This window comes from Ambystoma mexicanum, chromosome 1p, assembly GCF_040938575.1.
Source record: "Ambystoma mexicanum isolate Mex_15411 chromosome 1p, UKY_AmexF1_1, whole genome shotgun sequence".
Taxonomy (NCBI): domain Eukaryota; kingdom Metazoa; phylum Chordata; class Amphibia; order Caudata; family Ambystomatidae; genus Ambystoma; species Ambystoma mexicanum.
Window position 1 is genome coordinate 800,264,979 of NC_090921.1, and position 12,320 is coordinate 800,277,298.

The window sequence follows — 12,320 nt, forward strand, 5'->3', positions numbered from 1 at the left end:
TTCGCTCCCTCTGCCTCCTCTCACGACTCCATCTCTTCTCTTAGCTCACTGGGCTGGCTCCCATTTCACTCGCAGCTCAAATTTAACTTACTCTGCCTAGTCTTCAAAGCCCTCTATGGTCTTGCCCCTCTTTACCTCTCCTCCCTTCTTACTTTCTATACTCGTTCTCTCCGTTCTGCGGATCTCTTCCCCTCTACTCCACCCCGTTACCCCTCCCGTTTCTGCTCCTTCCAACTGCTCGCTCCTTTCCACTGGAACCACCTTCCTCTTCCCGTCTGCTCCATCACCTCCTACCCCTTATTTCGCACTTCTCTAAAATCCTCTTCCACCCTTCCCCCTAGCACCTATTGTTTCCTCTCACCACCTAACCCACCTCCACACTACCTCATGTCCCTCTATTAGTACTTAGCCTCATCATAAATGTAAATTGTTCGTTGTACTGTTTACTGGTTTAGAGTCATTGTCCTGTATTGCTTGTTGTAGTTTTATTCACTTGTTCCTATTGTAAAGCGCTTTGGATTAAAGCACTATATGAATTAAAATAAATACAAACACAAACATTGAAATATGAAAATAGGCATTTTACATATCCAATGTTGCCATCTAATCTTTTAGTATTGTTACTGTTATTCTGCACTTATATAGCACCTTATATACCATTGGTATGGTCTGAAGGCGCTGGTAGGTTGAACGCCCTTGGGAACCGAAGTTCAGATCAGTAGAGAGGGTAGGGAGAGTCAAAAACGTGCGTGTGTGCACCGGATATGTGTGCAGCTCGTGCGGTACGCGTGTAATAGCTGATTCTTATCGGTAGGTGTGGTGGTTGAGAGATCAGGAGAATGTGTTCGTTCTGGCAGGATTAATCCGGAACGGATGTGGCTGCGTTAGGCCTGGGGAAAACGCCTGGCTGAGGGTGTGAGATCAGCAGTGTTTACATAGAATGATGTGGAGTAAGCGGCGGATGTTCGTATGAGAACAGTTATACCGAATGGTGTCATAGTATCTCTGTGTTCTAGTTGAGTGGTGATGTAAAGGAGAGAGTAAGCGTGGGGTGTGGTATGACTGGTTATATGCTCTTTCAGTGTGCAAACTTCTAAATGCAACTTTCACAGATAGGGTACTGGGCGAACTTCTAAGTTCTATTTTCCACAGAGAGGCAACTAGGCAAACTTTTAAGTACAATTTTCCATACAGAGGCTATAGGGAACATTTCTAAATTCAATTTATCAGCGAGGCTACTGGGCACACTTCTAAGTGTAACTCTCGCAGAAGTTATTGGGTACACTTCTAAATGCGATTTTCGCAGGGCGTCTACTGGGCACATTTTTAAATTCAATTTTCCAGAGAGGTTATTGGGCGAACTTCTAAATGCAACTTTCCAGAGTGTCTATTGGATACACTTCTATAATCAACTTTCACAGATGCTATTGGTAGCACTTCTAAATGCAGCTTTCACAGCTTGGCTAATGGGCACACTTCAAATGCGGCTTTCACAGAGGATATTGGGCCCATATCTAAATTCAGTTTTCCACAGAGAGGCTACTGGGCGCACTATTAAGATCCATTTTCAGCGAGGCTATTGGGAACACTTCTAAATGTAACTCTTACAGAGGCTAATGGGTATACTTCTAAATTTCACAGAGGGTTATTGGGCACACTTCTAAATGCAACTTTCAGCGAGTGGTTATTGGGAACACTACTAAATTTCACAGAGGGGTTATTGGGCACACTTCTAAATGCAACTTTCCAGGGAGTCTATTGGGTACATTTCAAATGCAACTTTCCAGAATGTCTATTGGGCACACTTCTAAATGCAATTTTCACAGAGTGGCTATTGGGCACACTTCTAGATGTAGCTCTCATGGAGGCTAATGGGTACACCTCTAAATTTCACAGAGGGGTTATTGGGCACACTTCTAAATGCAACTTTCACAGAGTGGTTATTGGGAACACTACTAAATTCACAGCGAGGTTATTGGGCACACTTCTAAATGCAATTTTCACAGAGTGGCTATTGGGCACACTTCTAAATGCAACTTTCACAGAGGATCTTGGGCACACTTCTAAATTCAATTTAATGTAGCATAGTCATGTGGAACATTTGGGGCTTGACATCTGTTTGCAGGGCGCAAATCTAATATTGGGAGCATTGTTAGATCTTTCTAGGAAGTTGAATAAATACCCTTGTTTACCTGGTTGGCCAAGGCGACTTCGATGGCGTCCTTTAGTAGAAGCGTGGCAACTTTGAGGATACGCTGGTGTTCCTTGGAATGGGTCTTTCGTCGTGGGGGTGGTTCCTGGGTTGCTCGAGGAGCGCTATGGAATATCCACTGTTACAGTGGCCAGCACCCATCTGTCTGCTGTGATTGCCTCCCATGCGCGGGTGAAGGTGGATATGCGCCCTCCTACTGGAGAGGCATGGGAGGGCACCTGGAGCAGATAGTCACTGCTTTTGAGGTGGAGTGCCACCTTGGGAGGAGTTGCCTCTCCGTGTCTGCAGAATCTATATGCTCCTCTTGGGTAATTCTGGGAGGAAGGACCCCGATTGTTGCCCCAGGTAGTACCTTGGCTTTAGGAATAAGTGGAACCCCTCTGAATTTTGGCCTCGTGAGCAACGAAAATTCCAGTTTCCCCTCTGGCCAGTAGGTTTATTGGTCAGTTGGCCCCAATGACTAGAGTATTCTTCTTTGGTCATCTACGACAGCCTTGCCAAAGAGCACATTTGGCTCAACGGGCATGTTGATAAGGGTATCTTGCGTCTCTAGTTTAAAACTAGATGGCGCAACCAGGCGTGACGCTTAATAGTCCCTTCTGCTATTATTCTGCCTGTGAGCCAACTTGAAAGATTTTGGTGTCTGTGCTTGTGTTTATAATTGCACGGTTTGTATCGATGTGTGGTGGAGTGCTTCAATTTTAAGGTAGTTGGTGATGTCGCCATATTGCTCGTCTCGGAATAGCGCCTTTGTCGCAGGATGTAGTTTTATTTATCCCTTTGATGATCTGCAAAACTTGTGGGTGGTTTGCAGATTGGATTGTGGCGTAGTGTTTTTTGCTTTGAGGACTGCCAATTTGTATATTCTGGGTTGCCTTTGATATGTTGTCTGGTTGATTGTATTTTTCCTGTTTTAGTTCTCAGCTCTTCAGCGAACCACCTTGCTGGCAATTTTTGCTATGGTTTTGCTGGTGGAAGTTGGTCTAGGACCTCAGTAATCCAGGTGTGGCGTTTAATCCGCAGAGTCCAGAGTCGTCCGATTCAGCACAGCAGTGTTTTATTCCAGGTCCATATTTTTCCAGTTTCTTTTTCTTGTGGTGTGTAATATTGTGTTTCCGGGTTTGAAGTTTGATGGAGAATGGTATTAGGTAATGATCATTCCATACCATTGTCATCAGTGGGGTGGATGCACAGTCCTTGCATTTGAGTCCAAGGTGTGTCCGGCATGGTGGGTGTATCTATTTACTATTTGCTTGGAGTGTTTCCAGGAGGGCAGAGAGTTTGCTGTGGTTTGGTTTTCTTTCAAACCAGAGGTTGTGAAGTCCCCCGGATGGGTTTTCATGGTAAGTGGATGGAGTTGGCGAGTTTCGTTGCCAAGTCTGGTTATAAATGGCGGCCTATGCAGAAGGAACAGCGCGTTGGCTTGGAGTTTGATCTTCACGAGGAGGATTCACAATCTTTACGTCATTGTGGCGCAGATGTGTACTTTGGCGCTATTGCGATTCCTCCTCTTCTGTTTTCTCTGTTGGCGTGCATTCATTTCAAATTGTCCGGTATGGGTTAGCATTGGTCCGTGCAGGTAAGGGAGTTGAGCGTGGGTGCTTTGTTAGTCTTTAGTAATGTAGGGCGTGTTGATGGTTATAGACTCTAGTTTGCCTACGATTCTTATTGGCGTTACACTTCGCCTATGCTCCATGGTTAAGTGAAAGCTTTGAAAACCTTTTGGAATCCCAAGTTGCTCAGGATGTTATTAAGTCTTTGTTATTTAAGTTGGTTGACCGTTTTTATAATGTTTGAAAAGTAAATATCATGGAACAGAACTGATCAGTCTGCACTGGTCATTCATGGATTGCCAAAAGCCTACGTCGATTCAAATTGTGTATTGTAGTGTCCTACATAGTTTGTTAAAATGTAGGTTTCTTTGTTTTAGCCATAGCCAACACAAGCCCCCAAAAAATAACAAAAGTACAGAAATTGTGTACAATTAGATTAAAAAGGTACATTTTATACACTTTCGTTGAAATTATGTTGCAAAGAAGCATGTGCATTGAAAGTACAGTTAGTCTCTAAAGTTTTTTCCTTTGGTAACTTGCAATAATATTGGCTTGTGTGGGGTCTGTAAGCCTAGTGCTTTACAGGCAGATGGATTAACAAGTGGAGCCCCCGCTTCATTGCTTTCATAGGACATAGAAAGAAAATGGGATACAAATGGTCCTATGTTGGCTTCAGAGTTGTCCATGTGTTCTCCTGATTCAAATACATAATGTCAACCCATTGCTTATTGTATTCATAACGGAGGCGAGTGAGGAGAACCCTCTGAACCAAAATCCCTGCACACAAGATTCCCTGTGCCAGTCGCCCTTACCATACAACAGCTTGCATGCACTTCGCCCCCACAGCAGCAAGGACTTTGTTGGATGAAAGAATCAACTCTACCCAGAGCTTCCCCTGGTAGTGCAAAGTAAACACTACCTATTTTTCAGCCTACATTTGTGAAAGTTGAAATCTGCAACAATCACTAGACATCAACAAAACTCTTGTCTAATTGAGAATCTGTAAAGATTCCTAGTTAAAGGTCTCACCCAACCACTTCATTAACCAGAACTATCCAGTTAGTGTTATACGGCCTCAAAGCTTGCATAGTGTGCCCTGAAAACACTGATACCAAACCTTTTTGCTGTTTCTCCCCTAATCAGAAGGTTACAAGAACAAAGCATGGCAGAAGGTATGACAATGTGACCAACCTGGGGTCGTGTGCTGGTCCATCTTGCGAGAGCAACTGGAATTCACAAGTTTTCCCCATCTTCTGTGCAAACTCCATTAGAACACTGACCGGGTTCTTTCCAGTGGGAAGGGCTGTCGGAGGGGTGGGCACTGGCTGTTTGGGGAAAAAAAGCCATGCATTGTAATAAAACTACTTTGAAACCGACACCAGAAATAGCATGACCTAGTCTGCAACTGGGACTTTCACCAACAAAGGTGCTAGCAGGCTTAGTCTACCATTTGTTAATAACAAGAAAGCTTCAAGTTAAACTCACTACTGGTTTAAAGAAACAAAAACACAAAATGTGCATCTACAGTTAACACCAAAATGGGTAACCAACCACTTTAGAATCAAGTGTTAGTCCTAGGCCTGTGCACTAAGGCAGATAAAGTGACAAGATCATTTCAGAGTAATCTCACAAGCCTTTTAAAAAGAACAAACAAGTGCACCCATTTCCATTGGACATTCAAACAGGTGGGGGATGCCTAATCTGTAACAGCCTGCAACCTCACAGAATGCCCAGCAACATGGCATATCCAGGTTCAAATGTGGATCAGGTCCAGACAATCCCAAGACCCTGTTTCAAACAGTACACTCAAACCACTCCCTAGGAATCCAGATCTTGATTACCTCTTTGTTGGCTGCCTTCATCCCCCCTGATGGTTAATTGCTAAATGAGGGCATGCACTTATGATCGCGCCAACAATCAGCCGCCATTTTGATTATATGGTACTGGTTCACTGCCACTAACCGGTTCAGTAGTTACTTTAACATTTCCTTAAGGGACACTGTCCCTAGACTAATCAAATGCTTGGGGTGTAAACATCGGATCGACAATCCCTGCACTGGTAGCCATAGGGACTAACCAGTGCACCCCAACCAAAACGACAGACTATGGAGGCAAAAGGGCCTCATTTAAACTCAAATATCTAGTATCCAGACAAAAAGCAGATCTGCTGGAGACGCCAGTAGTACAAGGTGGTACCTGGTGGCACCTGCGCCCCAACCCCTAATTTATGGTCTTAACCCAGCCCCTTTTCAGTTAGCCCCACCCCTTTGAAAAAACGACAGTTGATAACCCCAATAATGTTTATATCAATTTTATGAACCCCATTTTTTAGTGAACCCCACATTGATACAATTGTCATACCTTTTATATAAACGTTCGACATTGGATATAAGATATGTAGTACAGATAAGCCATCAAACGTCTGTCAGGAGGTCTAAAAATAACCCTGTAGTCCGCTTACTTTATCAAGCTGCAACAAACGTCGCTATAAATTGGATATAAATTGGCAGCCAAAAATAACACCATCATTTGTTTTTTTCTTCATACACAAAGTGTGCTTCCCAGTGCAAACACAAAAGCCAGAGCTATTGACTTTGATGATGCTAGTCATTGCAGGAAATGCACCAGCATTTTAACACCAACTAGGCATTGGAGTTCCCTTTATGCACAGTGTCTTCACCAGCCCTACACAAAAGGCAGCGCTATTGGCAGAACGGCAATACCCTGGAGATAAGGGGATTTTGCACAAGATCACACTGTACATTGAAATGCAGAATCTGGGAATCCCATACAGCTGACACGATTGCCCAGTCCTTACTGGGTAAGGCGTTGAGAGCACCATTCCATTTTAAGTGAAGGAGGTTCTTGAGGCAGGGGTGTGGACCACCGCACACCAGGAGGAGCCAGCATGGAACAATCCTTAAGGAACTTGATTGTTGGGGGTCTGTAGATGTGTATTTTATTGCGCAGGCAGTTTAATTTGAAAGAAACATGTATTGCCAAAGCCAATAGCTTGGCTTTCTGTGTGGGGTTGGTGTAGACACTTTGCGCATAAAGCGAACTCAAATGTCCGGTTGTTGCTAAAATGACCGCATTTCCTGCAATGACAGATTGTCAAAGCCAATAGGTCGTTTTGACACTGGGAACCACACTTTGCATATAATGCAAAATCAAAATGATGGGGTTTTTGGTGGGGCAGTCATGATGTTATCCGTTTATAATATAAATAAAATGTATAACCAATTTTATAAAAGTTTGATAAAGAGCACAACCCCCCCCCCAGAGTGAGATTTTCCAAGCAGTGGGCCGAAGGGGTCTTGAAACGGTAAGGCAGTTTAACGAGGGATCCTTTTTGAGAAGCAAGCTGCAAGAGGCATTGGGGCCGAAGTGATCCCATCTGACTCCAAGGATCAGGGGTATCCTAATGGACCCGTCATGGGGGGTGGATATTTTGAGGTACTGGACTCCCTTTGAGAAGGTTCTGATTCCTCGCAAACAAGGAAAGATTGTCTAAGCTGTACAAAGCATTGGTTTCAACGGATCCAACAATGAGAAATACGTTTAAGGGGTACTGGGAGGTGTTAGCAGGGGGCATAGCTGATGAAGTGTGGGCAAGAAACTATAGAACAACTTCCACAGGAATCTATTCACCTCTATGATCAGAATTATGAAGTGTTGCATGGCTGCAATAGAGATCCTGTTAAGTTGTTGAGAATGTTAAGGGGAGTCCCTGTGTTGCCTGCGGATGTGGGGTCACTCAGGTGGTGGCACTGCCCTAAAGTGATCCAGTAGTGGGGAAAAGTCCTTAGCTGGATTAACGACATAACGGGAGCTCAACTGTCCTTCGAATCGCTGCAGATACTATTGGGGATACCGATGGAGAAGGGGGAACATAGGCTCCCCAGACTGCTCGCAGTGATGTTAAGGGCAGGGGGAGTAGCGGTAGCCCAGAGATGGAAGGACAAATGTCCATTGGAGTGGGAACAAACTGACGGTGATGGAACAGCTGTGGTTCATGAAGCGGACTCGTTTAGGCATGAGTGGGGTCCCTTACTCTCTAGATGGGAGGACGATGCACTAGTGACACGGGGGGGGCAGTGCTTGGGGAAGCCACCCATCAAGTTTGCAATAGTTTTGGCCCGTCACACCTGAGACAGCCCAGACTGACATAGGACACAATGGCTTTTGGGAATATTGACAGATTAAGCTGGGGGGGCGGGGGGTAAGGGCGAGGGAGCAGGGATATTTAATTAAAGCATGATTGAGATTAAATGGGGTTATGATTACAGCTCCTTGGTGAAGGGGTGGTGTCTCCTATTGAAATGCAGCATTTTTGTCTTAGTGTAAGGGGAGGATGTATATTGGGGTGGAGAGGGAAGCAAAGATACGTTTGCAGTGATTTCTATGTTCTCCCGTGCTAAAAGGCCAATAAAATCAACTATGACATGCTAAACGGTATAGGGTTATTTTTAGACTATTAAACGTATCAAAATTGGGGTTGTCAAATGTATATAAAAAGTAAATTCTATTAAATTGAAAACCAAGGGGCAGGACTAATAAAAAGGGGCAGGACAGTAAACAGAAATGGGGTCGGCCACCTGTGAAATTTAACATTGAAATAAGGTACCCCCCGTAAGTGGAGAAAAGTTAAACAAAATCTTGCAGAATAGGAATTGAGATTTACATGTGCTGCAACCTGCCTCCATGGCCCTCACCTCACTATGTTCCGCCACTGCTCTCGTGATAACAAAACTGAAAAATGTAAAGGAATTCTAAACCTGCAATACAATTTTCTGAACACTTTGGTGTCAGCACAGACAAAAATACCCAAGGGAGAAAGAAGTGAGGCCATCACAAGTCAGGATGGTGATGGTGGCAAGGCATGGGGTTGGTGGATTATCTTCACAACCAGAGGCACACAGGAGCCAGGTTTGCCATGTCCAGGAGCAAAGGGGTGAGATCTTACACAAGATCAATTCAAAACAGTTCATTCACAAAAAGGGAATTTTTGAAATTAACCAACCACAGGCCGCTTGCTTACCATCTCAGTCGAATCCATTTTAGTCGGAACCTCCTCTGCCACCTCCTCTGCCACATCTGCCACCTCCTCACCCCGTAACTCGCGCAGCAAGATGTTCAAAGCTGCAGTGGCTGCATCCTTTTTCGCCAACTTTTTAGTTGTGGCAACAACAGCAGGAAACTGCCTTCCATCCACTACAGCTTGTAGTTTAAATCTTCAAAACAAAAAACAGCTTTTCAGTTATGGCCAGGCATCAAAATGCTAAAACAAACCCTTCAGGCAGACTCTTGATACATAATGCTCCTCAAACCCTGAAGTTGCATCCAATGTGTCATGTCCTTCACCTGCCAAGCAAACTACGCATCAAGGACAAATCTACAAAAAAAAAATAACCAAATTCCCAAAACCAACACACTGAAGGAAAGGAGCATGCACACAATAGCTTGGACCAGAGGCCTACCATCTTTTCTAGAATGTTTTGCACTACAACTCCCATTATAACTAGCCAGCAGAGACAATGAGGAATCAACATAGTCTTAGTCAAAAACATCTGGAGAGCCACATGTTGCAGCCTCCCTTCCCTAGAGAAAACAACAGTCTGGGCTTAGTCGCACCTAAGCATTAAATATTTCAAGCTAGGCATCCAACACAAATAGGAACCAGTATGTACAATTGGGCCCAGCAACAGATCTAATGCTAAAATATGCATAAAGAGATGCCATTAATCACACTAGATCAGAAAGTACAATATACTGAATAAATCTCAGGAGAAGAAAAATGCCCAGGTACAACCATTTTAATAGGGAACAAACCTATAACGCAAAGCAGGCATGGCAATGCAACATACAATCATCCACAGAGGCAATAAATCTAGGACACTAAACTTTAAATTAACTTTGCATCAAGCACCTGAGAGCAATTGCCCACGAAAGCACAGATCACATCACTTGCCCATGCAGGAAAAATTGCAATCCAAACAGGAAAGCCATCACTGCAAACCCTTTCCTCCCCCACAATGAATCGGAACCACAAATTAGCCAAGCACCTGCGCAGCACAGACAGACCGCCCCATACAAAGGAGGAATGGGCTTGTGAAGTAATCATTGTATACAGCATTACTCTCCAAAACATTTACTCCAAGCCACAAAAAAAAAATAAAAAAAATTCACAGGCACTAGGAAGCACACCATCAATATCAGCAGGACCTATGACAAATGGACACTACACACCAAACTATGCCAACTGGGTGAAGGTGAACATACCACACAATCCTGACGGAGATCAGACAGAGACCACATGCCTCGAATCCAAAATACTAGACATTGAAATAAGAACGGGTATTTCAAAGTAATCATGAGCCCATCAAAGTGTTCTCACAAAATAATTCCTTATGAACCACACCTTTCATACTGGTGTTGGGAATGTAATCTTATGCTGTAAGAATGACAAAAGCAGACCTTCAAAATACTATCCTATCCAGGCAATCAAAAAATACAATCAAATCTGGACCGACCAAGTCAGGCATAAGCACAGCAAAATACCATACGTTTAACTCCTTTGCAACAAGTATCAATTAACTACTAGGTCTATGCGCAGATAAAAAGGCTGGTACGTGCCAGGCCGGAGCCATGCAGAGAATGTGAATAGCCAATAAACTGCTCGTCTGGTAAACAACTAGTTCAGTGGTCGCTCTCCCAGAAAGTTACATTACCCCGAAGATTTAAGCCACAGATACCTTACCTTGGGTCATGAGATGGTCCAGTCTGCTGAAGTAGGATGAACTCGCAATGCAGAGACCTGAACTGTGTGTACTCCAGTAGACCGCTCACTGGGTTCTTTTCGATGCACTGCAATAGTTTCTCTAGTGGAGTCAATGACGGCTCAGTCTCAATTGGAAATTCTGCTTTTTTGCCCAGTCCTTCAGCAATGTCATCTGTAATAAAACTGCCATTCAAATTGTCAGTGAGTTCTTCCTTCATCCGCTTATTGGGGGGCTCAGCATCAGACTCTGAGGCCTTGCTATTCAACCCATCATTTTTAACCACTACTTTCTTTACTCCATTCAAATCATCTATTGCCATGCCTGGGTCACAGTTCTCAGATTCTTCTGTAAGGTTATCCACCCCTTCCTTCACAGTCTCAGCTACAAGCACTTCATGGGCCTTTCTCTTAAGCAACATCCTATCACGCTTCTTTTCTGTAAGGGACCATTTGGGCGGAGACGTGGCCTCTCTACAGATGTCACCCTGTTTCTCCAGTTGAAAAAGGGTGATATTCACATCTTTGGCTTTTGAGAGCCCAATATTCTTTGCAATGCTTACAGCAGTCGACTGCTCAACACCAAACAAATATTCACAGATTTTCTCCTTGCTTACAACCATCGTGGAAGACTCAAGCTCTTCTGAGTTGACTGAAGAACTATCTGTTGAACTTTCTTCGTACGTAGAAGGGTTGCTGCAGTTGGTGTTCGGCACCACCCCCTGATGTAAAGCCCCTCCTACAAATTCGTAACAGCAGCTATGAGAAAGACCCTTGTATGGAGAGGTGGTATTTCCGCTGATCTCTCTCAAGTTCTCCTGAATGACCTGGGACCTTTCTACAGCAAAATCGCCAATGCTCCAAAGCGGGGGGGATGTGCCTTCCAACCGCAGCTTCCCTTTGTTGTACAGCTTGTAGATATAATGATTAGCTTCCTTCTTTTTGATTTTAAGTTGCCGTGCAATAGCTAGAGCTGAGAGAGACTGACCTCTGGCAAGTTGCTGCAAAATATTCAAGATCTCTTTTTCATGATCACCCTTGAGGGACAGGTTTTGAAGACCTTGAGATATTTGCTCAAATCCTGTGTTGGGGCGCCACTGGTTCTCGGACAAACTGCCGGCAGAATAGCGAGTTTGTGACCGCTGGTTGCTGTATGTTCTTGATCCTGGATTGCTGCAAGATTTCGGAGGATTGTAATGTATGGCTATGCTGCTCCCCCTCTGCTGGTTGTTGTAAGCTAGCCACTTCGAGTCAGTGGACGGTTTTCCTTGATACGCCACTGCCTGTCTGGGGGGTCTCGTGTTACAAACAGTCACAGGCTTCCACACTGGCGCTTGATTGATTTGGAAGTCTGAGCTGCGTTGTGTGAGGAAATCTCTTTGTTGTGCTTTAAATGCTTCACAATTAAATCCCTGTGGAACAAGGGGAGGAAACTGGTCATATTCCGATTGACAATGTAGTTATGCTTTATTTTCACCACGTGGGAGCCTCTACCATGACCCACACTTTTGTGCATTGCTCAGAGCCAGAATACAACTGCCGTGCATAGGGCAGGCAGAAGAGGGGCAGATTTACTCTGCCTGCCACTCACCATTCTGCAGAGGCCTGCAAAGGATAAATAAAGAGACCAATCCGACTGATCCAAGGCTCACTGACCTTGCTAACTCAATATCACACAAGAGTGATCAGAAGGTTGCAATACAATTAAGCAGGGCTAACCGCCATCTCAAGGGGTTTCCACAACATACACTCTAGCAGGAGAAACCAGACTTCCATT

At 44.3% G+C, this 12,320-nt stretch overlaps 1 protein-coding gene across 2 annotated transcripts in view; it reads right to left on the minus strand.

The window, feature by feature from the left end:
* The window catches only part of ADAR (adenosine deaminase RNA specific), a 338,180-nt gene that overhangs the window by 297,084 nt on the left and 28,776 nt on the right, over window positions 1-12,320 (minus strand). For both annotated transcript variants that reach the window (XM_069652057.1, XM_069652051.1), the window contains exons 2-4: window positions 10,526-11,955; window positions 8,807-8,999; window positions 4,957-5,090 (exon numbers count right to left, since the gene is read on the minus strand). In XM_069652057.1, coding sequence (XP_069508158.1) covers window positions 4,957-5,090; window positions 8,807-8,999; window positions 10,526-11,166 — 968 coding nt within the window. In that variant the 5' untranslated portion in view covers window positions 11,167-11,955. The remainder of the gene's footprint in view (window positions 1-4,956; window positions 5,091-8,806; window positions 9,000-10,525; window positions 11,956-12,320) is intronic.